This window comes from Haemaphysalis longicornis, unplaced genomic scaffold (genome assembly GCF_048455015.1).
Source record: "Haemaphysalis longicornis isolate Haplotype H1 unplaced genomic scaffold, Haemaphysalis longicornis Haplotype H1 scaffold_8, whole genome shotgun sequence".
Lineage (NCBI taxonomy): Eukaryota > Metazoa > Arthropoda > Arachnida > Ixodida > Ixodidae > Haemaphysalis > Haemaphysalis longicornis.
Genome location: NW_027526445.1, coordinates 122,000,378 through 122,027,862, shown reverse-complemented (window position 1 = coordinate 122,027,862; position 27,485 = coordinate 122,000,378). Strand labels below are relative to the sequence as shown.

General features: G+C 49.3%; 2 protein-coding genes across 2 annotated transcripts in view; both read right to left on the bottom strand.

Annotated features, from left to right (window-relative positions):
* LOC144148457 (phosphate-regulating neutral endopeptidase PHEX-like) overlaps positions 1-1,096 on the bottom strand; it is an 8,650-nt gene extending 7,554 nt beyond the window's left edge. The window contains exon 1 of the mRNA XM_077679996.1: positions 1,085-1,096. Within this exon, the coding sequence (XP_077536122.1) occupies positions 1,085-1,096 (12 nt within the window). The remainder of the gene's footprint in view (positions 1-1,084) is intronic.
* Positions 1,097-1,994: 898 nt separating this feature from the next.
* On the bottom strand, positions 1,995-23,943 carry LOC144148456 (phosphate-regulating neutral endopeptidase PHEX-like). The gene is made up of 3 exons (XM_077679995.1): positions 23,617-23,943; positions 5,375-5,535; positions 1,995-3,978 (listed from the first exon to the last, which is right to left on the bottom strand). Exons 1-3 carry the CDS (start codon positions 23,941-23,943, stop codon positions 1,995-1,997), a joined length of 2,472 nt encoding a protein of 823 aa, XP_077536121.1.
* Between the last annotated feature and the right edge of the window lie 3,542 nt (positions 23,944-27,485).

Below are 27,485 nucleotides of genomic sequence, written 5' to 3'. Positions count from 1 at the left end.
GCGCGTTTTCATCGTCCCCTGAACTGGGCTTCGTGGCGTTCCGGAACATGAAAATTCAACATCGCGTGCTCGTTCACGTATACAGCAGCACGCAAACAGTGAAACTTTGCATACGAAGGGTCCAGAACGGAAGTTACCCGCCGGGAAATCGGTAGGTGGCGGGCCGCCCTGAACCCAAGCCGGGATGGCTTTGCCACTGTCTTAAGGAGTGTTTAGGTAAGCTGAATACGTACATTCTAGTTCTGTACTTTACAGCTGTGTGCGGTGCACGTGCGAACACACAAGAGAGCGCTTGTCGCGAAAAGTTTGTGCACTATCACTTCCTTTGAACCGAACTCCATGCCAGCCAACGATTTCACGAAAATATTTTCCCGTCGAGCGTGTTATTCTTTCAACAGATTACTCGTACATTTCAGCACTCCTCACGACGTAGTCAATGAAAAAGCGTTTGCGCCCATTTGCCGATGTTTCGCGAGACGAGCTGCGGTGACGGTGACGGCTCGTATACGTGGCACCCAGCAGTACGTCCGTCTTCCACTGACAGCCTTCACTCGCGAGGCCTGTCAGCCAATCAGCAGAGGAGGCATCACAGATGCCAAGAAATGCTCGAGTAGTAACGTCAGAACATTTTATGGTGACGCGCTTTCATAAAAGGCAAGAAATGTCGCCCATCTCATTGTCGCGGTGACTTGACAGGAGCGAGTCTAACTTAGCGCCGTATTCTGAGTCCCTCCTCCACTCCATTTGCTACCTCCACTCGGCTAAGGGGAGGATTCCGCAATGCTTGTGCATGGGGATATCGACTTCAAGGATCTCCTCCACTGGAGGCTCGAGTGGAGGAAGGGTTCAGAATACCAGGGTAAGGTTAGGGAACTGCCTTTGTGTGTTCCTCCGCAACGAGGAGCATGAAGAGCTTGTCCCCATGGGCCACCGACGCCAATCATATCCACCAATTGGGAGGAGGACTGTTGGTTAGAGCAACGAAGGAATTGTAAGATGGCGGGAAAGGAGAAAGGGATGTGCTCGACGTCTCCACATGAGGCTGGGGAGGTGGGACGGAGGAGGTCTGAGTAGCAATGGTTACGGTGTACACCATGGTCGCACAATCCTCCACAAGCGACTGCCGAGCCTAATGCGCCGGGGTCGGAGAGAGGCTATAGGGGGCTATCCGATTATTTCCTCCCGATAGCAAACACCCAGTCGGGGCAGCTGGTTTACATGATTCCCGCATGGTGTACAGGTAAGGCCGTGGTGCATTGATGGTGTGCAGTTGGGCCATGGATACGGAAGGTGGCGTAGCGTGTGTTTACAAACCGCGAATAACTGATTCAATAAATGTTTGCTTAACCAGACCAAAGCACAATAAAAAAAAAAAAGCTACGAAGCGCCCGCGCGGATATGTCAGGGAGGAAGACTGGCCACACTCACGTACATGACACTCTTTGGCTACCGGGCTAGGTCGGCTGCTTGTCTTTATCTAGTTCATTTTTTTATCTTCCTTGGCAAAAAGGAATTCAACCCGTATCCGCTGCTAAAGCAGCTAAAGCCCGAGGGTACACGTCTCTGCACTTGCTGTTAAGCTGTATCTTTTTGGGAGGTGCCTTTTGGTTTTCCTTGCGCTGCAGAGCGACAGAAATGTAAAAAAAAAACGTCCCTAAAACGACCGTCTAATGCCTGCTGCTGTCGATAAGGCGATAAGCTATATATAGCATCGCAGTATTGTGTATCGTGGCTAGTATACATAATCCTTGCCCCAATTGTGTCACTACAGCAGTGGCACAGAGGTGGTCAACAGTTAAAGGCCAACTGCACTAAAATTTTTGCCCTCTTGAAAACGTTATTTCCAGGCAGTCTGCCCTTCTATTGCAATGAGCACAGCCGATGGTAAGGGGGAGAATTATCCGCGAGAAATCTTTACTTTCCACGGATTGTAGAGTATGAAATGGAACTATCATAAAAAAAGATTAACTAACATGCGGTCACATATCAAAGATTCAGTCGAAGCCCTTCCAAACATCGCATCGGGGCTCGTGTGCTTCCTTATCGCCGCAGGAGAACGTTCTCTGGAAGGGCGGGAAGTTCAAAAGGGGCACGTTGACGCGCAGCTTAGCCGGAGTGACGGCCAAGCCCTCCTGGACTCTTCGCGTCTCCCCACTCGCTCCATCACAGAAAGCGGCCGCGTAGTTGTAGAAGAACAGCTCCCTCAGCGTCACCCGCCTGTCTGGCAGGCGGTAGAAGAGCCGCGTCGCGTTGTGCTTCTCGAGAGCTCGTTCGTACAGCTGGTAGAGGGGTCGCAGCACGGCGTTGTCCAGGAAGTCTGCCTCGCGACGTGCGACCGTGTACCTGACGAGTGGCCGTCGCTCGTCGTGACCGTCTTGAAGACCTGCAGCGCGGTATCGGCGTAGCAGACACTCGGTCACGTTCTCGTACTCCCCGACGGATTCGCCGCGCCACCACTTTTCGGGCACCATGCGTTCGTCGAAGAGGGAGTTGCTCCAGACGAGCGCCTGCAGTACGGCCCTGAGGATGAGCTGCACAACGACCGGGTAAAGTTGGAAAGGGATTCTGCTGGAGACGAAACTGAGGAACCCCACAGCCGCGTTCGGTATGAACACGGCGTTGTTGGTTGGCTGGTACTCGCTGTTCCAGTCGAAGACGGACGTGTCGTAGGTGTTGTCGTAGGCCAGTGTCGTCTTGCCCCCGGCATTGTCGAGCGCGTTCCAGTAGATGGACGACGAGTGGCGAAAAATGGAGACGAGAGTACTGAGCACGCTTGTGTCTGATCGTAGTGGTTGAGCAGGTGTTTTCCGGTAGGTCTCGTATTGGACAAAGTTATGCGTCGTGCCGAAAGCAAGCGTCATGTTATCCAGCTTTCGCTGAGCTCGCTTGACATCTAGGTTTGAAAACCACGAGCGCCCAGTCTGCAGCAGGTCTCTCACCACCACGCGGGTCTCGTTGAAGAGCGCTGACAACTGCGCGTCGTAATGCGTACGGTGGACATTGGCGAATTCGCGATTTAGAGTGAGCTTCGCCGCGATACCGACGCCGTATGGGTACAGTTTTTCAACGAGCGAACTGCAGGCAACAACCTGCGGGTCAACGTCGGTGACGTCATAGGCGTAGCTGAACTCGTACAGGAACGTGTGCTGTGCTGGGAGGAACGGCGAGAGTGTGATCAGTGCCTTGAGGCCGACGTAATTGGCGATGGCAGTCGTGTAATTTTCCACGTTGAAGGCGGAGGAGAAGGCACTGAAAAAAGCGGGGGACTCCACGAACACGAAGGTGGACTCTATGATTCTCGGATCAGAGTTGAGCAAGTGCCTCATGTACCTCAACCAGCTCCAGCCATCACTCCTGGGCATCATGCCGATAGGTTTTATGTCCTTAACCACGGACTCGGCATCCACGCCGTCGAGGAACGAGAGGCCTTCGAGCGTTTCTTCCAGTCTTGAGACTTGCTTTGCTACCGCGACAGCAGCCGTCTCATTTGTATACAAACCGAAAGCTCTCGCTAGCATGTCCTCGTAACGTTTTGTCGCGTTGGATATGCCCCTTGCCACGTGGAGCTTGAGGTACGTTGTTGGCGCCTTTAATACGATCTGCGACGACCCATTGCTCTGACCAGCACTTCGCAAGAGCCTGACGCAAAACAGTGCCTGCAGCATCAGTAACCGGTCTGCCATCGAGACGACTTTGACGATGTCCCCTGTGAAGTCGGCGTAGGGCCAGCCTCTGAGTTCCAAAGTGTCGAGTAGTTCCACCCAAGCCAACATAGCCTTCGAGCCATCGCCCTTGGTGGGTGTAGATTTGCACTGTTCATGAACCCACATCGCCTGGGCGAGGAAGTTGCTGTTTATGGGCCCTGGGGGCTTTCCCTTGACGGCAAGGTATCTCTTGAAAAACTGGTCGAAATCGAGGATCAACTGCCCCCTGCTCAACTTGGGGTAAGGAAGTTGATGCAGATCCCCCAAGCGGTACCTGAAAGAACGGAAAACACACAGGTAAGCCACCAGGGGCCTCTGATGCATTTCTTATATTCTTGTCTCCTGCTGTTTCTCATGTTAGTCCTAGCGAGGGGTTGAGCCGTAGGACAAAGTACATACTGCGAGACACTCAGTGAACGGGAATTTGGGCGGGTTGGTTTTGACACATTAATTAAGGAAGAAGGCATGGAAAAAGACGGCTACACAGAAGAGAAAGTTCACATGTGTTTTGATATATTATGACGAGAAAAAGCGCGGAAAAAGACGGCGACAGAAAAGAGAAAATACACAGGACGTCCTGTGTATTTTCTCTTTTGTGTCGCCGTGTTTTTCCGCGCCTTTTGTTCATCATAATTTACCAAAACACTCAGTGGGTCAGGGTTCTTGCCCATCGAAGGCTTTAATTCCTCCATAGAGGAGATAAAATGTTTACAGCATTCACCATGGAAATGACGTCCCTATCATCGTTCCCAAGTGATGGTGAAAGTTGAATTTTTCAATTTTGAGAACACACGTAGTAATCCGAAACATACAATATTCTACTGACGTAAGGCAATCTGTCTTGAAATTGGCTCTAGGGTTGCCACCTTTCCCCGAAAAAAAAAAACGGTCCTTCGGAGGGGGGGGGGCTTGGTATATAGAAAAAAAGACGCCATGCTTTTTTGACATGCAATACTATTTGTTGTAGCCTTTTCGTAGAGCGAAATTGACAAAACACTTGTACTGAAATTGATTGAGACTTTGGTGTGCTGCTCTGAAAGGTAACCGCACTTGCTCACCACGGCGGTGGCATTTAGTCATGTTGTTCCTCCCTTTCGTTTCCCTCCTTCTCACGGAGCCCGCTCGCCCGCGCGTTTTCTCTACTCGCGTGTACTTGCGCAGATTGTCGGCACATTTATCGTCGTAGTCGCTCAATTGATGCTTATAAAGCCCCATAAAAGAAGTAGTCGTTGTACAATGGCAAAAAAAAAGAAAAAAAAACGGCCAGTGACGGCCGGTTTTAGGCACGGACCGGCCACCGGCCCGCTGTATAAAAAACCGGTCGTACCGGTCTAAAACCGGGCAGGTGGTAACCCTATACTTGGCTCGCGCGTGCCGAAGCCAGTGCTTGGAAAAAGAGCGGCCGGGAGCCTCGGCGCGACTGCACGCGGAGATAACAGACGAAGAAGAGAAAGCAGAAGAAGCTCCTTATGCCCTGTAGTTACTGTAAATGCAGTTCGCCTTTCTTGCTTTCCGTCCGCCTTTGAGATTCTTCAACAGCCACTATTTTTTTCGGGGATTCGAACGAAGACGAAAACAATTTCCCGAGCGGTCCTATTTCGTCGCACTACGAACTTGTAATGCGGCAGGTGGCTCGCTTTAGTGTCTCCTCAAGGGAGCGCAAAACTCACTCGAACGATGCGCAGACGTGCTCGTAAAAGTCTTGGCACGGCTTCTTCCTGTTTCCCTCTCGGAAGAGGTAATCCGCGTTCCAGAGGCACACTTCAGACACGCACTCGTCTGAACTGATCGTCGACAGTACAAGGGGAGCGCCGGAAGGCTGCTGGGACACCTGCGTTCAGGCGCAACCATTGGTTATTAATTTAGGATTATTGACTCCGTGCGGTGTTGATCATGTGGGCGCACCGTTCGCTCGAGGAAAATTCCTCACTTACGTGTAATGAAGACGGGTAAAGACAACCGAAATTGCCAGGCCTGCATGGCAATACATGTATGCCAACCGCTGGCAGCAGTCTAGAATAGTATTGCATAAGAGGAACCTCCTAGATTTCGAGGTCAGAAGGTGCAAGTTCCTGAGGTCAGAATGGAAGAGGCGAGCTAAGCTGCATCAACCCTGGCAGTCAGCTACAGCGGCGACGTTTTCGCGGCTAGACTTCAAGGGACACAAGGGCTGCATGAAATTTTGTTGTAACTGAAAGATCATACGTTTCGTAGCACTCTCAGAATTTGTTCGACGAGCAACGATGCGTTATTTCCTGAGAAATCCGCAAAGAAAGCTGGCATTTCTCTCTTCCGCTTTTCTTCCATTTTTTCTGTAACGTAGACCTGGCGTCACTAATTTGAGCGAGGCCCCGGTGCGGTCTAGAGTGTGTACGGCAGGCGGGTAAAGCTGGCTCAAAAATGTGTCTAAACATGGATGCCGCCATGATGCCACGCTGTAGTTGCCAGATCAGTAGTTGAAGACATGGTTAACAATTTTTCTTGAAAATGAGGCACAAATTTGGGGCCCTAAGCTAAAATTAAGCAATTTTTATGGCAATAACTGAGTTTCTTTAGAGTTTGTATGCTTTTTATTAGTTTTTTTGAAGTATTTATGCTTGACGAACAAAAATAAATGAAATTATAAGCAAAAAGAAGACGTCGGGCTGAGGCGCCAAATTCAGTTTCGGTATATTGTGAGGAGCGTCAGTCGTGTGGGGCTAATTTACAAAGGTTCACTCTAACACGCCTTAGTGTCTGCTGTGTCACTTCGTTGCTTGCGAAGAAAAGCTTGCGAAGACTGCCGACGATACGGAATAAAGCCGCCGCCGCCTATCTTCAAGGACACCTTCTTTGCATGTCCGTAGCGGCTGCTGGCGATTTGAACTCGCCGTAAGCCGGTCATATAATGTTACGCGAGACATTGCTGGGCAGATCGGCTCCTTTTGGCCGTATATGATTCGTAAATTAAAAACAAACAATTATACGAACCATTTTACCATGCCTAGCGTATAACTAGGCTCTTGTTTACGGGTGCTGTTATACTTTCACTGAACGGTGTTACTTGAGTCAGAGGTAAAACAACCGCCAACTAATAATAATAATGGTAACTTTATTTGCACAATAAGGTGGTTTTCTAGAGGAGGACAAGGCGAAGCCGAAAGGTAATCCCGAATGTAGGTGCAGAAATCTCCTGAATGGGTGTGTGCGATTGGTGCATGCTCCTTCGATCGCTGAAACACGCAATCTGAAATTTTCGAGAATATATTTGATGCTTTGATCAAATAGCATATTTGATGCTTTGCATGACACATTTCTTAAATTCGGTGGATCAGCGACGTTGTTTAATTACGTATACTTGCACCTCTGCTCTCATATGGCCCATGTATATACCTGCACAGAGGAGGTGGGGGAGGAGTAAACTTCGTTCATTTGAGATGGGCACCCGTGTGGTGGGGCGTTAAGAAAAATTATTCTGTCCTTCCCTGGGTGCCTTCGCCAATGAACGGAAACGGCCACTTCTGTTCACGTCCAATTATCAGGACCACCCCGCCTGCAGGCGGTTTTGCCTGAAATGCCTGCGGGTTCGGCCCGAAATCTGTCAACAGAAACCGCCTAGGAAGCATGTTGAGGTAACACACATATGCGCTTTCTTGGGTCGCGATGGGACCATCATGTATTTTGTGCAAGGCGAAGTCGATGAAGGATATACGTCTCCCTTGAAAAGTAAATTAATTTGAGTGCACCTATAAATTGTTATTGCCGCTCATTAGTTCAATCATAGTGTTTAACTTTGAAACAGCTGCCAAACATAACTATAGCAGGTGAATAAGATTGCCTAGCATGAGACTATCAATAGCTAATATAGAGTATTCAGACACTTAAAGGGAAGCTGAAGCGCTTTCCAAAAAAATTGAGTTAGATTAACAGTTATATAGTTTCTTGCGCGCTGATTCCGAATATCACATTGAAATTTATCGTACATGAGTCCAAGTGGCATTTATCTTGCAAAAAGCGCGGACCCGTTTGAATGACGCGCGCTTTTCGTCTTTTGACGCCCCTGATTGGTTGCGCCCGTCATGACGTCAAAGGAGGACACCCTTCAGCCGCGCGGGTTGTCGGAAGCATTGTGAACGATCGCACGGTTGCCTTTGGGGCAATTTAGCTTGCAGTTTGATTTTCGCACATGACTGGAAGTTTGTTTTATAATTTCCCGTGCTGTTGGTTCAATTATCTTGGAGCTTAAATTTGCTTTACACGACAGAGAACCCCAAAGCAGTGACTGTGACGTCGACTAGTGGGTTCCATCAAAATATTTTTGAATTAGGCAACCAGCATAGGGGGATTTTGTACCTTATGTTAATATTAGGTACTGCCTTAACTGTTTCTTATTATACACAAAACCATTTATGCCGAAGATTAATGGGTGTTTTATAAACAATCTACCAGCGAAAAGCGCGTACGTGCACTGCGAGAAAAAATAGCGTTCATGCGCTGTAAACGTATATGCGAGACACATCTTGCCGGTACACGCATAAACCAACAAGCAGAGTCTGCTTCCGCATTTCCTTTGTTCGTTGTCGCCCACCCCAGCCCCGTTACTCATCCCCGTACACAGACCCACACGCGCGCGCCATTTCGGCAGCGGCGCTACGGCGCCTCCGCGAGCTGCACTTCGATGAGTGGCGTCTTACTGCTTGACATGCATTTATTCTGAAAACACTGCAGCATACTAGTGCCTGCTCAGCATTATTGGCTGTAGTAGGGCTTGATTTTCGCTTGTGCGTTGCGCATTCTGCTACAATATTACGGCCATCTCGTTATAATTAACAGATCATTCGGACAAGGCAGTTACGTTGTAGTTACGTTACTTTAGGTAACAATCACCAAAAGTTTGTGATAATGAATCGTTGGCCTGTTTCAGCATTTCTAGATTTAAGCATTTACCGCGCTAGTCGGACAGAGGCCGTATATTTACTCTTCGCTCTTAATTTTTTGAGTATCATCATTATATATATCACCGACTATCACTGGAGCACACTTGAGGTTCAGTGACAAGTGCTTGCCAGGTTATAATATGCAGCCACACGGAATCTTGGGGAAAAAATTAGGCCCCCGCAGTCAACACAAATTACGGCACGGTGGTGGTTCGGAGTCGTGTTTTTTTTAATTCCAGACAAACTACACCGTGATCGTGACATGTATACTTGCAAAACAAGTCCAGGATTCCTGCCCAAGCGCCCCTAGTTCTCAAAGCTGCCACCACGTGCCGTCGTCGAATGGAATTTTGCCTACACTTCTAGGCACTGTACCTACACGGCTGTTTTCCCTCATTCTTCTCGGGCCGGTCGCGGCGTTCGACCGGTTTGACTGTCAAGTGCGACGGCGCGGTCAACTCCTTCTCCTCAAGTTAATTGTTCGTCTGTGAGCGGGGAGTCACTTCAATAGAGTTCCCCCGCGACTATTGTGGGATGGCAAGCGGATGCCTCAGAATAGTTGAAGCTTGAGCCGGTTGGTGCAAAAGTTGGGACGAAGCGAAGACGCTCCGTGGACGAGACACACACAAGCGCTTTGTGCTTGTCTCGTCTTCGCTTCGTCCCGTTCATTGCGCTGCCCTCTACTCTGAAAGCGGATGCCCTCTGCGTTAGGATTTTGGTGGAGCTTGGAAAGGTTGTCCGCTGCGAAGTAATTCACGACAACTACTAGATATACGGCTTATGTCTATCTACGACGCTATTTTCCTGTTTATCACACATTTCAACCACCGGAAAAAAAAAAGCATTGGATAATAATTACTTATTTCGGACAGCTACAACTGCGGAACGATATTTTCGAGTAAAAAAATGCTACGGCAGCAGCCGCCGTTTCTTTCTTCCGAAATTTGGTATTCTTGAATGGCTTTTGAGAAAATTCAAATTGCAGGGACGCATCTAATTACGTGAGCAGAAAGCATGACATTTCAAAACGCGTTCAAAACAGTACCTGCGAGCGATGTTCCCGGTGCGTCACCTTAGCTACTTCAATGAAGTTCTGGAATGGATTCATTTTATGACATCGTGACGTATCAATAATTAGTTTCAGAATTCCTCTGCCACTGCTCATTATTACCTTTCCGCACGATGCGAACTCACGGACACACCACTAGAGATAAAGATTTGTAACTAGTGCTTAGCTTCCATATGAGTAATATTCTACATATATTTATTTATTTATTTATAACTATCTCTCAGTTTCCTCGGTAAGGCATTGAGTAAGGTAAGCTAAAAAAAACACAAGTACAAGTTTTAACATGTGTGACAAGTAATGCGTGAACGGGGTATATAAAATGAACGCTAAACATAAGAAACGCATAAAACAAACCTACACATAAATGAGGATCTCACCTCATGGCAGAACAAAAACTGCAATTCACTGCACGGATATCGCGTCTGATGAATATTAAATTTTACTGCATTTCCTGCAAACGATGTCGATCGCATGAAGACTCCTAACCTTAGGTGGCTTCATTAATTTATGTTGTCGGTCGCCCTCCAAGCCCGTGGTATTCGCGAGAATTATTCGTTGAAAACAGTATTCACATATACTGTTTTCTTTTCCGTTTTTCATGTTTTTCTAGAAATAAGAATTCCCGTTGCCAACGCGCCATTTACCACAGCAGAACGCCTTTCAGGCGATATAAGATTAACAAGGACACTGCGCTAACATGAGTGCTCACTGTATATGAACTCCGAAACGTATTGTAGAAAAATTCTGAATTTAAATCACCCCGAATATGTGTACTCCAGTTACAAGGCCGAATACAATCCGCGAATTGGAGTGAATTGGTAAACATTCACGTTGGATACACATAAAGAAGTGCGGGGGTCACGAGCAATAGCGTTAGGTCAAAAGGGGGAAATCCCCGATTCACGTTTTATGAGGCGCACCACAGTGGATTCCTTCGGATTAATTTTGAACACCTGGGGATCTTTAAAGTGCGCCGAAATCCCGGACACACGGTCGTTCTTGCTTTTCGCCTCCACCAGAAAAGCGGCCGCCGCAGCAGGGAATCGAACCCGCGTCCTTCTGCTTAGCAGCGCAACGCCTAAGCCCCGCTTTACCCACACCCTCTCTTTTCGGAACCGGCTTCCGAAACAACGACAGCGAGCCGCCTCATGACAAATACATTTTTTAGGCGAAGCTCATTTGAATACATAGTGTTTTTTTGTATTTTGCATGTATGCAAACAAAAAGTTACGTATCTGAAGAGTGAGGCGTTCTTTACCGTGGGGCGTTCGAAAAAAATGTCCCGGTGTAGGCATTGTCAGTTCGCGGTCACCACCAATGTCACTCGCCGTTCTTGACCTCAAGCTTATGCGTCTCAACACTCGATCCGCACCATCAGTAGACTAGTTAATATGATGCACCGTCTGCTCGTTCGCTAGAGTCAAAATAAAAGTGCGTGGATAAATGTATATGTCTTCCTTGAGGATGCCCATCGTCAACTTTCAACAGAAATTAAATTTGTTTACACCTTTCCGGTAAATTTGGCGCCACCTGCGTGTCACGTACCAAGACAAGCTTCGCTGGTAATCAACATTCACCTGGAATGTCTCGTGATTTTTCTTTTCGATTATTCCTCACAAAATTGGGAGCTATCAATCTACATTTAATCTACTATAACACTTACATGTTCCAGCGTGACCAATTCGACACTTAATGTTGCTGCGGACATACATTCTTACGCAGTAATATTACCACTCCAGGCACATCGAATAATCTAAAAAAAAAACTGCGCGCAAATTAACGGGGACAAGAACACACGAAGACAGCAGAGAACCCCGTTAATTTCCGCGCAGTTTTTTTTTTAGATGCATTATTACCAACTCGCCCAAATCTCAACCCTTTTACATCGGATAACTTGGAAACCCGCTCAAAACATTTTAAAAGTGTAGCTTTTCTGTGTGGACTCAACACGCAAACCCTTCTGTCCGTTTGGGGTGCAGGATGTGCCAGACTTTCCTGCATGCGAAAATTGTAAGAATAAAAGGCCCTGAACCTTGGTGTTTTAATACAAGAGCACTCATATCGGCCTTCCCAGGAAAATCGAGAAAACGGCCGCAACAGCACTCAATTGTCGTCGTCATGATTCCACAGCTCAGACGACAAGGACAGAAAGAAAAACGCAAGACAGGCGCTATGTACGACCGGCGCATGCGATTCGCATGCGACTGATCCGCCAAAACCCGTCCTAACAATCAGTCGTAACGATCAGTCGCATGCGAATCGCATGCACCGGTCGTTCATGTGTCTAGCGCTTTAAACAAATCCTCGCCAAAAACGAGCATCTGCAGTATCTGCGAGCTTCCAAAAAAAAGTGAAAGGTATGACATCATGAAACGTATGTCATATATGTGGGCTTTTGTTTCCGTTCCATGGATTTATTATATATACATGGTGGTTTCGTCAATAAACTTTCAGCGCCTGTTTGGTGTCATTTCTTTTATCTTTTTACTGGCCTAAAATAACGTAAAATTACGAGCAACAACAGTTGTAATAAACACGTTCGATTTGCGTGCTTGCAACTCCCATGTTAACAACGGGCGCGGATTTTGCTGCCTACAACGCTCGCTCGAATTCGTTTTCGTACCGAAACGACCTGTACTGAACCGCCCTGTACCGAAATGTCCTGTACCGAAACGTCCGTGTACCGAAAAGGCCGTACCGAAACGCCCTGTACCGAAAAGACCAGGACCCCCGAAATATCCGTGCAACGAAATGTCCGTGTACCGAAAAGACCGTACCGAAACGCCCTGTACCGAAAAGACCTAGACCCCCGAAATGTCCGTCCACCGAAATGTCTGCGCCGAAATGTCCTACACTGAAATGTCGGGATCCCCATTTGACTAAAATGCCACCTTTGAGCTGACACACAACGTTTTTCAAAACCATTTGATTGAAATGCCGTTTGAGACAAACGAGCACGACTATCGACCTTTCAAAATCTCCAAGGCCTTTGAAACGCGAAAGCTTGTACTCTCGCACCCAGTTTGTTCGTGCCGATTTGCAATAATTTGCGAGTAAAACTTTGTTATTAAAGAGCTCGCTCATAATCACTTTTCTTTTGTTTTTGTTTACTATCACTTGGTCGACTACTAGAAAGTAGCTTAGTCTCCCAACACCGGTGGTACGAAAAAAGAAAAAAAAACTGCCTATGTTGTGCAAGTTTTGTGAGCCGCGGGATGACGTGCCTTCGAATATCTCTAAAAGTTCGTATGTACACGTGCTTGTGGGGTCGCAAATGATCGTCATTCAGCGGAATCAATGGGAAATTGGGTAGGCCCATTACCAATTGGTTCCTCTGTAGGACCCGCACAACATGCAGTGAAGGTAAACTTTTGGCTGCGACCTGTCTGGATGGGAGGCTACAAATGAAAAGCTATAATTACACTGCAAACAATGGTACAATAAATGGAGAAGCCGACGTTTCACAACCAGCTTTCTTTCTCAGGGGTGACTGGGTCAGCCTGCTGTCGCGTCCGATAGCCTTTCAACGCGTTAGGTATCTCACAAAGCCCCTCTCTGTCTAGCGCAGGCCATGCGTATACACAAAAGTGAGAGTCCCAAGGTAGCGATTAAGGTATTGTGACGTTGTTCCACCAAGTTTTCGTTCTCGACCATGGCCGTCCCGACGAAGTCGATTCTGTGGCTGGGTGCATGGCAGTGCTATAGCTATACATGCACCATGACCTGACATAATCTCTTTACTGCACAACAAAGAGCCACCGAAGAAGCCCCCGAGGACACAATGACCAGTCTCATTCGCCCCAGTGTCGCCCATCTCAAGGAACAGGCTTGCTCCCTGCACCCTTCCGCGCCTCGCCGTCATACCTGCCTTAGTCATACCGATGACGCCCCTTTCCAAGAATCGCTCCTTTTTCGCCCCGTTGGCCTCCACGGCTTCAAGCCGGGTATAATAACACTTCCGACATTGTTGGATGCAGACGTCTCCTCGCCTGCTCCCATTATAATAGGAAGGAACTTTTAATAGGCTGGTGTGGCGAGAGCTGCAACAGTTGTCTATAAGCTTTCGGCGCCCACTTTGCACAGTGGAAAAGCACAAATGGCACCCCCGACATAGGAGGCTCGTTCTCCAGCAACAACCCCACCCCCCTCCCTGGTCAATCCCCTTAGCAACGCCACTGTAAGTGCGATAGCTGATTATTTTTGAGTAGAACCAGAGTCCTTCAATACACCGAATGCAACGACGACGGGGTGATAGAGAATATCAGGAAAGGCGAATGCACACGTGATTTAATTAAAAGACACTTTGGTTTCTTTCCTTTTTATTTTTTTCGTGACGGTTGGTCTCTCTCTTGGTCTGTTTGTCAGCCTGTCTTTCTGTTCTTCGATTCAGCCGCCGGGCCAAAGTTAATGCAGAGGAGAGTTCTAAACAATTAAGTCCGCTGGCAATGTCAATACTTGTGATTATTGTTGAGCCGAAACAAAACATTAAGCATATTTGAAATAAAACACCAATACATAACAGATATCTGCATTGTTCCTTAGAAAAATTCCAAATGAGTAGTCCTTGATAAGTTAATTATCTGTACGTATGCTGCAGAAAACATTATTACAAAGCATTTCCAACTTCTGATAAAACAAACACTGCAAACCCGCCGCAGCCCCTGCTAACGAAGAAGCCGGGACGGAAGCGTGCGGTGATAAAAAAAAAAAAAGAGAGAGAGAGAGAGAGAGAGAGAGAGAGAGAGAGAGAGAGAGAGAGAGAGAGAGAGAGAGAGAGAGAGAGAGAGAGAGAGAGAGATTTATTGCATGGAAAGAAAACACAGAGAGGTCGGCCTGATCGTATAGTCTCTGACCTGCTACTTTGTGTGGGGGTGGGCAAGGGGGAAAGAGCATAGATGGAGAGGGTGACAGGTATGACGAATATAATAGGTGCCTTCCGTAATGCATTTCTAAAAACGCCTTATTAAGCACTTGCGTTATCAAAAAAAAAAAAAAAAAACAACGCATACAAATGCGGAATGCCGAGAAATTGCCCTACATCATTTAGCGGTCTAAAAAGGCACAGGTTCCTTTTCCCGCGCAGTGGCCCTCATTTCCGCAGCCTTTGTCGTAGGGGATCCGCAAAGTGTGAAAATAAAATAGTTACTCTCACTGATTTTTGAAAAAAAAAGCGATAATAAGTCGTCAAAACACGACCGAGGAAATACGGTGATACTGTCACTGTTTTGTTATATAAAATACTTAATAAGTCGCTACAAAAAGAATAATGAACAATTAGGTTTTATAAATACTACAAATATCCCAGCTAATGTTCAACAAATAAACAGAAGTTTTTTTTGGCAAGGCCGCATAACCAACTGCTGGCCTAAAATAACGCAGAACTGCGAACAAGAACATCTGTAATAATCAGGTACGAATTGCGTGCTCGCAACCACCACGTAAACAGCGCGCGCAGCCTACAGCGCATGCCGGAATTCGCCTTTGTACCGAAACACCCGTGTCCCGAAAGGTCCATGTCCCGAAACGCCCGTGTCCCGAAAGGTCTGTGCGCCGGAAAGACCGTGCCGAAACGCACTGTACCGAAACGTCCTGCACCGAAAAGACCGGAGCCGAGCGGGGCTGCCGGCGCCGCCGGCAGCCGACCGCGGAGGCTATGGGGGCTGTAGAGGATGCCGGCCACTACGAGAGAGGGCACCACACGTTCAAACTCTCTAACCTGGCATCAGACTCCAGACAAAAAGTGCCCAGTAACATTTTTCTGTGAACCAATCACGTGGAATTTTATGGCGTCTTGAAGTTAACATACTGTAGTACTCAAATCCGGGAGAGCAATTGGATTTCTGATCTTGCAGCGACACAGTGCTCGATTTAGGAGAGCCAAGTGGTCCATTTTTCAGAGACTGCCCATAGACGCCATTGACAAAAAGTTATATGCCCAGGTAACACGCATCAATCGAGTTACATGATTGAAAATATACAGTAATGGAGAGTGAAAGCTGTTCTGCATACAACCGGGAGAGCAATTAGCTCACTGGTTTGGGTGAGGAGCTATTGATTTTTCATTTTTCGCTCCCTTCAGTTACGGAGCGTCACGCCGCCACACGCCGACAGAAGGCGCTGCTCTCCGCGGAGGCGCTTGGGCAGGAATCCTGGGTTCGTAAGTAATCTGGTTGTCTTGGTTCTTTAACTTTGTAGGAATACTGTTTACCTCTTAGCCAGGAGATAACTTCTATCAGGATTGGCCCCTTGTTTTAGTTTCGCCAAAAAATTGTTTTTTTAACACTGTCCTGAGCCCATAGGGAAAGAAAACCGACGCGTTTAACGAAACAGGTATTTCCTGAACAAATGTGACTTGGCTTCTGGAATGGAACGAAACATCCCTGGCCAAAGTACAGCAGTATTCCCCATCCTTCCTAAATCTAGAATCTAATGTGAACATTCACGTCCGTCGCATAAAAAAACCGCATTGGAGCGGTTTACAAAGTATTTAACGTAGTGTAGTATATTCTCTGTCATCAAGCACAGCCACCTCGGCTGTCGCTTCCGTATGTTATCAAGCATCCCGGCGTGGCATTATTCTGCTTAGGAATACGACATGATAACGTATGCCTCGTTTGGCGTTCGTGCATACTTTTTGAACACGAAAATTGTAAAAATGAGTGCTATCAACCACAACAACAACAAGTATCATTCACAAGGAAACACGGCGAAAAGAGCATGGCCGAGGCGGCCGATCCGGCCGGAAGTCCAGGTATGACGTTTTTCAACCGGTTTTCGCCCGCGCTCTTCGGTCTTCCGGCATCGCGCGGCGAGATGGGGGCGGGGCATCGGGCCACTTTTGTTTGCTCATTGCGCCGCTTCTATTGCATGTACTGCAAAAATATTTCGTACACATGAACTATTCAATGTGTACTTGCTGCTAGTCAACTTTTCTTTTAATTCTAAAACCGCTTCACCTTCCCTTTAATGTGCATTGCATATGGCAGTCATTAAGAAAGCCGACAATATATTGAACTCTCAATTTTATTATTTGCGACAGTTACATCTGCACGTATCGGTTCAGCCAGGGCCATCTGGAGACGTTCTTCAGCTGTATACACTAGATAAAAGGAAGGAATGCGATATGCGAATGCGATACGCGATAGAACAAAGGAGTTCGATATGTGTAGCACAGCCTCCTCATTTATGCCAACATCAAACCGGTGGCCACAAAGGGGCCACACCAGACCTTGTAGAATTTCCACGCTTCCATTCCAGCGTGCTCACAGCAACAAGGATGATGATGAAGTTGCATTACCGAAGCTGGGTTCCAGTAATGCTGTACCTGATTATGAAAGTTCTGGCTAATGCTCATTCAGATTGTGGTCATCAGCATTCTTATTTTCATAAAAAATAATGGGCCATCGCAATGCCATCAGCCCGTGTATCATAAGCAAAAATAAACACAGAAAAAGCAAGAGGGTCATATGTACAAGCAATTCTCATCCAACAAATTTTATTTCACCACCAGTAATACCACCAGACCTCTAGGGAAGTTTGTGATGGTAAGAGCAAGGCTAAGATGACCTAATGTGCGACTTCAAAGAAAGGAAGAAACTGTAGAAGAAAGCTAGGGAGGTTAACCAAGGAAAGAAGAAGAAAAACCGTCCAGCTGGCTGTGCTACATGTGGAAATTGGAACAGGAAACTTGGAAGGAAAGGACTGTCATATAAAATAAAGGAGAAAAAATTCGGGAGAAAAAAAAAACATGGCGTGGAAATGGCCAGTACAAAGACAGCACCATGGGCAAAAAAAAAGATAGGCATAAAACAAGCAGGCAAAATGACAAAATGGGCAAACGAAGGATGCTGCATGCTGGTAACACCCCTACAGCACCTGTGACTGTTTTTCTCTCTGAATCACTGCAATGTGCTTCTTCAAGGCAAGAACTGATTTGGCTACTTCAGCTCCATCTTGTCTAAAACCACTGAAATATGCCTTATTTTCTGTGTACATAATGTAAATAGAGTACATAATTTCTAATTTTTAAAAATTTCTTCTGAAGTGTCTGCTCCTTCGTGGAAGCTTTTGTGACTAACTGCCTCGTAGAATTCCATTTGCTTTGTTCATTTTGTGCTCTTTTATGCTGCCGCTGCTTGTATTTGTTTATTTCGTTCTTCTGCTCTTCTCCAGTGCTTAGGTTTTTTATCATGAAATTGTTTTTTCTTCAAAAAGGTTTTTTGGCTTTTAACCCTGTCTGTTTATTGGCTTTAAACCTGCCATAGCTTTGCTGGAAATAGTTAGTTCCTCACACAATTTTCCTCTTTCTTTATTCTGGGAGAGGGGGCATGAAATTTTAAAAGGTAAAGAGTCCTGCAGCGACTAATGAACACTTGCACTACTTTCTTTGTAGTTGGAAGTACTGAAAGCTATAGTTCCACAAACCCAGAATGGAAAGGCGCGTTCTACATGATATCTTCTAGTCTCTGGTATGCTTTTGTTGAGATTTTGTTTAAGCTGCTATTAAATAGCATTATTGCGACCTAATGTAACCTGACAACATTAATCATGTACCTTGTGTGACGTCCCCAAGCATACAATCAATGACAAATCTTCCAACCGCGTACCTAGAAAAACGGAAAATCTCTTTAGTGAGTTTCTTGATGCACATAACTTAGTAATATTAAGCTTGGGTATTTCACGGTTATTGAATCTAAGCTAATGCAAGAGCGACTACCTAAAAGCATTTCAACTGGAGAAAAAAGTTTACACACGTGCTGCAGGGGCCTCGTAGACAGGCACAGGAACAGGCACAGAAAGCGTGTTTGTTTAGCATAAAGTGAAGTCACAAATACGATTTCCATTTACATGCATTTCTTGGAAGCGTTGTCCAGTTCGAACTTCCATTCGCTAGAAAAGCAAGTAGTTGTAAAGAGTACCTCAATAGATTGCGAAAACAATCAGCTGACGCATACGGGGAGGGGGGGGGGTGAAACATGTTAAAATAGCGCTGTACAGACGGGACAACAAAGAAAAGACTACACATGACTAGCGCTGCATATCAACTGGACTCTTTTAGCACACACAAAATGATATATAGAGAAGCAGCGCATGCGCGAATAAGGGGGAAGCCACCAGGAAAAAAAATTATGGGGAAAAAGCAATCAGGGGGAAGCGATTTCTTTTTAAAGGAAGAAGGAAAATAAATGCACTGGGGATATTATTAGAGTCACGTTTTTGCTCGGGTTCGTGACAACCCGTGAGGGGACACTGGGACTCCTTGCAGGACGGAAGGCTGTCTCGCTGTTTATTCACCACACGCTGGCTTCCTCTACGACACACCGCAAAGGTTGCACACTTCACTTGCAAACGCTTTCGGCCACATGCCCGGTTTTCTGTCTCAAAACACCGGACCACCTCACTCGTCGGCGTCCGGCTCTGAACTCTTCGCTCCGGCGCTCCCAGCCCGTTGCGTCTTCCCCACCCCCCTTAAAACAAAACAAACACAACAAGCCCATGAGCGGCGGCAACCCCGAGCGAGACTGTTTCTAAGAATTTCGGTGGTGCCTCGACCTTCACCCGCGGGCCAAGGCCGGCCGGAAGTCTCTGAGTTATTGCATTCCCCGTCTCCGGGGCCACTCCTACGCCGCCCCCCTGTCGCCATGGCGTCCTGGCAGGCGAGACCTCGACACCTTCCCCTTTCATCCTTTTTTCTCCTTTTTTTTTCTTTTTTGGAATCACTCCCCTTTCCTTTCCTTGAGTTTCTTGAGGTAAGACGCGTACACAGTTACAACACTTGAAAAGAGAAAAATGCACATTGAAAACACATGACCCTAGTAATCATAGCATCCAAAAACTGCCAAAGCACTGGCCGGCGAAAAACAAGGGTTACATACATGCACGACACAAGAAATAACGCGAAGAACAAAAATACTATACAGAGCAAGTGAACGACGCTGCTCCGTTGGAGCGGCCCATTGCCCCGCGCACTCAGGTCGCTATGCGGGATAAAGCGTCGGCAAGTATGTTTTGGGCCCCCTTCACATGCTGCACGGTAATATTGTATTTTTGCAGGGACAAAGCCCATCTGGTTAGCCGTGCGCTGCTCGAGGCAGCCGTTGCAACATACTGAAGTGGGTTGTGGTCCGTTCTCACAATTACCTGAGCTCCAAAGACCCATGTGCTGATTTGGTCAAGCGCCCAAATCACAGCGAAAGCCTCTTTCTCAATGGTGGACCACCTAATCTGAGATTCAGTAAGCTTTTTACTGAGAAATGCCAGAGGGTGTTCAGTTCCGCCCATCTCCTGAGCCAGACAGGCCCCCACCGCTTCCTGCGATGCATCGGTCGACAAAATGAAAGACCGTGAAAAATCTGGAGCATAGAGAACTGCAGCTGTCTTGAGCGCCCGCTTCATCTCTAGAAATGCTCTCTCCTGGTCTTCCCCCCATTGCAGTGGCCTTTCCCCATGGCTCCCTTTCGTTAGGCTAGTCAGAGGTAACATAGTCTTGGCGTAGTCCTGCACGTAGTTTCGGTAGTAGTTGAGCACACCCAACACACTTTTCAGTTCGGACTTTGTTTGTGGCCGTTTCATTCCTTCGATCGCGCTTATTCTCTCAGGGTCGGGAAAGTGCCGCCCTGAGCCCACGACATGCCCCAAGTACTTTATAGTAGGTTCGGCAAAACGGCACTTTGTGGGGTTCACCGTCAGCCCAACAGAGCGCAGTGTTTCGAGCACCAACGTTAAGTGTCGCTTATGCTCGGCCACATTCCGAGAGAACACGGCAATATCGTCAATATACGCGCATGCGTACTCGCGGTGCTCATACAAAACCTCGTTCATGGTCTTTTGGAAGGTCGCGGCTGAGTTCCTCAATCCATAAGGCATGACTCTCCATGCGTATTGTCCACTGTCGGTTACAAAAGCGGTCAATCTCTGGCTCTCTTCATCCAACGGTATTTGCCAGTAGCCTCGAGTAAGGTCCAGAACCGTTATACACTCAGCCTTGGCCACGGTTGCGAGCAAATCATGGATTTTATTCATTGGGAACGCGTCTACCTCTGTTACGGAGTTGAGAAACCTGTAATCAACACAGAGCCTGATGCTTCCATCGCTCTTAACTACACACACCACTGGATGGGCACACGGTGATTCTACAGGGTAAATCAGGCCCTGACACAACAACTCCCGTATCTGCCTCTCTACCTCAGCTCTCATTTTGATAGGAACCCCGTACTGGTAACGAGGTGCTGGCCGACTTCCCGGAACCATTCTGATCTTATGCCTTCCAACTTTGCTCAATCCCGGCCTCTCCGAAAAAACCTCTCTGAACTGCTGGACACATTCGTGAACCCCAGAAACATCCTTTCTTTCCCTGCTGGTGGCAGCGCCCATGTCAGGCATCTCCTCTACGTCCCCAAACTCTTTGTCGTCGAAAACGACACCAACAAGGTTCACGCCTACGACGTACGGTTTCAGGCTGTTGGCGTGGAGCCACCTTTTTGATCCATCTTCCATCTCAACCACGTCTTTTCGTTTCCTCTCTAGTATTTTGAGTGGCCCTTTCCATGGGTATTGGCCCTTAGCTCGGTCCTCATTCCGCATTAGCACAAGGTCACCACAGCGGAAGCTAGCTTTTTGGCCTCGCTCTCAAGTTGTACAGAGTGGCATACGCCCGTTGGTTTGCCTCGGATGCTCCTTTTGCTATCTCCTTCACTGCAGCCAGGCGTTTGCGCAGTTCGAGCAGATAATTCTCCGCTGGCCGGTTAAGCGCAATGGGAAGCGACCACTCTCCCGTCCAACTCTTCTCCAGTATGGCCAGCGGCCCCGTGGGTTGGCGTCCGTACAACAGTTCGAAAGGTGCCACTCCCGTTGTCTCGTTAGGCACCTCGCGATAAGCCCAAAGAAGACACGGCACCATCTTATCCCAGCCCCGCTTGTGTTCGTCTATTACGTGTCTCAACATTTGTTTAAAGGTGCCATTCCATCTTTCCACGAGTCCGTTGCTCTCTGGATGACCCAGAGTAGAGAACCTGGGCGACGCGCCCAGCCGAGAGACAAGTTCCTGAGTTAACTTGGCCGTAAAGTTCGTGCCCTGGTCAGACGAAATTGTCTCTGGAACACCCACCCTAGAAAATATTTCTACGAGGGCATCACACACAGCTTTTGCTGTTAGAGACCGAAGGCACACCACCTCTGGCCACCTAGTGCACACATCCATCAAGCAAAGAGCGTATTTGTGCCCTCTTGACGATGGGGGTTCTATTGGGCCAACGCAATCCATGACGACGACTTGGAAAGGCTCTGCCGGCCTTGTCAGGGGTTTTATCGGCACGCGGTCCAATTTCCTTGGGATCGCATTTCTTTGACACCTGTCGCACTCTCGACAGTATTTTCGGATGTCCGCATCCATCCCCGGCCAATAAAATGAGTTCTTAATGCGCTGTCGTGTCTTCTTTGTTCCCAAGTGGCCGCCAACCTCTCTGTCATGTACCACATGCAGAACGGTGCCCCTTCTTTCCCTCGGCAGTACCAACTGGGTGACCATTTTTCCATTAATTTTGTCACTGTGGAACAACAGGCCATCTCTACTCTTCATTCCATGACTCCCCGTTTTCGCATGCTGCCAGGAGACCGCCAGACTCTCATCTCCCAACTGCTCTGTTCGAAAGCTTATGCGAGTATCACCTCGATTTGTTTCTTCCTCGCCATCACTCTCTTCCTCAACCACCGCCGCTACACTCATCGCTGGCTTCTCCGCTGCTACACTCATCACTGGCTTCTCAGTAACGAGCCGCCGTTCTTCCTCAGCTTCCTTCTCCCTCTGCTTAACCAGCAGGTCGTGGTCATTGACTGTTAGCAAGCACTCCACCTCACCGGTCAATTTATCGGTCACCGCACAAAGTAAGGAAACATGTGACCCTTGCCTGTCTAGCCTGAATGGCACATACGCGAGCTCTGCCTCGATGCTGTGCCCAAAAGCTCCCTTTAGGATCACTTTCCCCCGGGGCTCGATGCGTTGCATCGGAAGCAAGGATCTCCTGACCACCGTTATGTCCGCGCCTGAGTCTAGGCGGGCCCAAATGTGCGACCTTTCTGATGTTAGCCACACATCTCCAGTTGGGGCTGGAGCCGCCTGCCGCACCTCAGACTTAAGGTTATCAACGCGCGTCGCGAGGTCCACCGGGGGGACCGGGCTCTCTACTACTCTAAAGGCCATTTTTGGATCTGTGTCAGGGCACTCTCTTATCAGGTGACCGCGTCGGCCGCAGCGAAAGCATTGGCGTGGGTCTCGGGCCTTATCGTCCGCATGGACACCGTCGGGACCCATGCAGTCTCGGGCGAGGTGACCCACTCGTCCGCAAACAAAACACTCACGCGAAGTGGTGTCCACCTCGCGGGGCGGAAGTTTACTGTCAGGGGCACCATACTTTCTATCACCTGCTTCAACACTGCTTTGTGGTGTCCCGCCAGGTCCCTGTCCTGTTCCTCGCCATCCCTTCGGAGCATTAGAATTCGGCGGCAGAAACGGTGTACGTGGCTCCCGTCGACTTCCTTCTACCGCCTCCGCGACCTGTGCAAGATCCTCGAGACGCAACCATTCTTTGCTCTCTTGAAGTGCAACCTGCCGCTGAGCGTCTTGGGGGAGTGCAGCTTTCAATTTGTCGGCCACAACCAGCTCCTTCAGATCGTCTAACTTCTGGATACCTCTACTATTAATATAATAGGAAAAGTAGTTGTGGAGCCGCCGTCCAAACTGACGCCAAGACTCGTTACAGCCCTTTTTTGCTGTCTCAAACATCTTTCTATACTCGGCGGGGCACAAACGCAGTTCCCTTAGCACCAATGACTTTAACTGGTTATAAGGCAACATCTCCTTCATGCCGCTTGCCATTATCAACGCCCTGACTCTATCAGTCAAGTACGGAATCAGTGTTACCGACCTGACCTCGTCGGGAACCTTGAGCGAGCTGAACAGCATTTCAACTGCGTCGAACCATCCCGGTACCAACCCTTCATCCTTGGGCATGTGTGGCAAGACATTGCTTAACAATTTGGAGACGCCCGCGACACCAGACTGGGTCTCCCTGTCGGAGTCCAGCGCCACGCCCTGAGATCGTAATTTGAGCATCTCCAGCTCCACCTTGGCCCGTTCCAGTTTCGTTTGCTCGATTTCGAGCAACATTTTTGCATCTGACTTTCCTGCCGTCACACCTTCGCTGATCGTCCCCGCATCTGCTCCTAATGGAGTGGCGCTCGCAGGGGGTGTACTCATGTCGGGAATTTTAGATTCGCGCAAGCACTGTGTTTTCGACCTCGTAAGCATACAGGGCAATGGGCAAAGCAAAGTCGTCGTTCACTCACCCATTTGTTGCCGACCGCTCTCGTAGCAAAGGACACAGTGAGGAATTCCTACTGTACACTTGTAGCACACATATTGGTCCTCCAAATGTTCAACCGTTCGCAACACAATGCGGTACCTTGTTTAGTTCACACGCACCCCTCCCAACACCAACTCCAATCTTGTTTAGTTCACACGCACCCCTCCCAACAACAACTCCAAGTCAGCCTACACTGGCAATGTCTCCAACGTCCTCCCCCGTTCCCGTCCACCCTCGTCAGCGCTCCGTCTTCGTTTCTTCCCGGTGGACGCCAATACACATCTTCCGCGCTCACTTTTCAAAGCTTCATGCGGCATCGTCGATCCCCTTCTCCAACATTTCCTCCTCTTCTTAGATTTCTTTCGAAATTCGGCTACTCCTCTTCTTCCAGATTCGTCTTTTGCATCAACATTTTCTTCCTCCCCTTGCGGGAAAACTTTCTCAGCCCGCTCAAAACACCGCGAGCTCTGATTCTTCACCACTTGCCTTTTCGTTCACGATTGGGGTCCAGCTCCACCGTCTGCTGCGACGTCGTTCGTGGTCGTCGTCCCGCAGTCGCTGCGTGTCCCAGATGTCCCTCCGTCGAACTCCTGTCGAGGCTGCGCCAGTCACGTTTTTGCTCGGGTTCGTGACAACCCGTGAGGGGACACTGGGACTCCTTGCAGGACGGAAGGCTGTCTCGCTGTTTATTCACCACACGCTGGCTTCCTCTACGACACACCGCAAAGGTTGCACACTTCACTTGCAAACGCTTTCGGCCACATGCCCGGTTTTCTGTCTCAAAACACCGGACCACCTCACTCGTCGGCGTCCGGCTCTGAACTCTTCGCTCCGGCGCTCCCAGCCCGTTGCGTCTTCCCCACCCCCCTTAAAACAAAACAAACACAACAAGCCCATGAGCGGCGGCAACCCCGAGCGAGACTGTTTCTAAGAATTTCGGTGGTGCCTCGACCTTCACCCGCGGGCCAAGGCCGGCCGGAAGTCTCTGAGTTATTGCATTCCCCGTCTCCGGGGCCACTCCTACGCCGCCCCCCTGTCGCCATGGCGTCCTGGCAGGCGAGACCTCGACAATTAGGCTCTCATGGGAGCTCACCTGCATTTAACACAGTCCGGAAGCGGGAATAGTTGGGGAAATCCGATAGGAGAAAGAAAGGTAAACATTAGAAAGGTGAGGATAGAGTAGAGAAGAGTAGCTCCACTGTGGTCGATTACGTCGCACACAACACACCACGAACACTGTTGGCTGGCGTAATGCTGCGTCCGGGAGACCGGAAACCTCGAAGGGAACGGTGAAGCGCGGAGGCGAGCATGGTGCGACGAAGAGCGAAGTCTGCGGCGGTCCCGACCGCTTTGGAGACGGGTACTGGGGGGGGGGGGGGGTGGGGGGGGGGGCGGGAGCTGGCACTCGACCGCCCACACCAGCAGAGCGAAAGCCGGGCGACGTCCAACGGCCCGCGCTTGCAACGGGCCGCCGAAGTGAAGCCCCTCCGAAGCACAGGAGCACGAAAAAACACGTCCGCTCAACTCCGAAGCGACGACCGAACTCCCCTGACGCACCCGCAAAAGCTACCTCTACGAGCGTACGAAGTACCCGCTAATCTACGCGCTACCCTTCTCAGTTGAGGAGAATGCAAAACTGCATCTAACGCGGCAGCACGGCACAAAAGTTCGCTACCTACCTAACACAACGTTTCTGCACAGAAAAGTTTTCACGGCGCACTCACAGCCATCTTTCCTCCATGCTCACAGCAACGGTGGCTGCCATGATAGAATGCGTTGGTTACTAGGTGAATACCCACTAATGCCGCCAACTCTAGTAGGCAAAAAGACAGCGGGCAACGCTGTGAGGGTGGCGTCATGTCTGCGCCCGGGTGTAGCACAGTTTCAATGCACGGGCTGGCCGGGCAGCTATTCCTCTAGAGTCAGTAGTATTAACTCTATGGTATACTGGGTATACGGTTGGCGCTAGGCGGCTAGGCCAGCTAGGCGCTTTCAGACTTGCAACGGTAGCTTTTACGTCACCATGTCATGGCCCACCACCGAGAACGTTTCTATGACCGAGGAGGCTGGTTATCATTTTTATCATTTGTCGCCGACCGAACGAGAAATGCTCTTCACCGCTCCAGCGGCCGTTGTGCCTGCCTACACCGGCCGCGAACGCCGGTAGCGAACGAAGCAGCGAGCAGCGCCGTTTCAAATATCGCGCAAAAGCGGCTGCCTGGCTAGGCGTCGCTCAAGCGGGAGCCTTCGTCTCACTTCGTCTGGCGATCACTTCCATCTCATATTTTCTTCCCTCACGCGACGCGCCAACCTGGCGTGAAACACGCACTCGCTTCCCGTACCAGTCTCGAGAGTCTTCATGGCCAAACTTCGAAGCGGCTCCACCCGGCTCAAACAAAACAAGGATAGAGCTATGCGCGCACAATGTACGGATTATTTATGAACATCGGCTCGCAGCGAACGGAAGCTTAAGAGCACAAGTTCGGATCAGTGGGATACCCCCCCCCCCCCCCCAACCAGTAAGTACCGTAACCTTTCCCAGGCGATAAGGTTCGAACCTGGCGGGCGCTCCTTACCGATAGCCCCATCCGCGCGCGGGGGAGGAGGAGGAGGAGGAATAAATTTTTATTAAACAGCGAGGTGCTGGTGTCAGGGGCACCAGCCCGGTGAGAGGAGTCTGTCACGATTTAGTCCCGCGTTCGTAAACCTGGGAGGGTAGGGGTACCCTCCAGCCGAGAGACGACATGCAGCGTGCTGGTGGTGACGGTGACTGACCCCCGAGCAGCCGTGCTCGGAGGTGTTTATTGCCCGGCCACACACAAGGTTGCCCACCGAGCCTGGTGGGGCCACTGAACTTAGCGGCCAACGAATATCAGGGATGGGGGGCGCCACACACTTGTCACACCCCTCACCCCCAAGTTTGTTTGTCCTACACAAACACAAAACAACACCTGTCCCCCCGGCGAGTACCGGTCCGGAGGTCTCCGCAGTCTCGCACTCCGCCTGGGCACAGGTGTCGATGCAGGTGTGGTAGCATTGGGTGCCACCTGTGTCACACTCGCACCAGCTGTCAGCCTTCCTGGTGTCGAAGGACTTGCGCGTGGTGCTACAGTGGCGCGAGTAGCACCAGCCCCTGGTGCTGTGCTGGCAGCGGTCGGTGAAGCTGGCTCCCCTTGAAGGAGTCCAGGCTGAGGTAGTGCAGCGGGCCCACGGCCTGGCAGCCCGGCTGCGCCAGCGCCTGCTCGGGCGCGTACGGGGTGCAGGCCGCCGCCGTCGTCCACGAAGGGGCACTGCAGGCTCTTGGCCCGGTTGATGCCCTCCTCGCGCAGGAAGTCCCCCTGGCCCGCAAACACCATGACTAGGGGCAGGCCGTGGAAGGGCAGCCGGTCGTCCTGCTCCAGGTTGGCCAGCAGGGTCTTCCCGAGGCTCTCGCGGA

What these genes read in the sequence shown, in the direction of transcription:
- LOC144148456 (XM_077679995.1), bottom strand. Translation starts at nt 23,943, where the DNA reads ATGAGTACACCCCCTGCGAGCGCCACTCCATTAGGAGCAGATGCGGGG. An exon ending in CGCTCAAGGTTCCCGACGAG is followed by an intron (nt 5,536 to 23,616) that starts GTCAGGTCGGTA and finishes GCCTGAACGCAG; the next exon opens with GTGTCCCAGCAGCCTTCCGG. An exon ending in CACGTCTGCGCATCGTTCGA is followed by an intron (nt 3,979 to 5,374) that starts GTGAGTTTTGCG and finishes CCGTTCTTTCAG; the next exon opens with GTACCGCTTGGGGGATCTGC.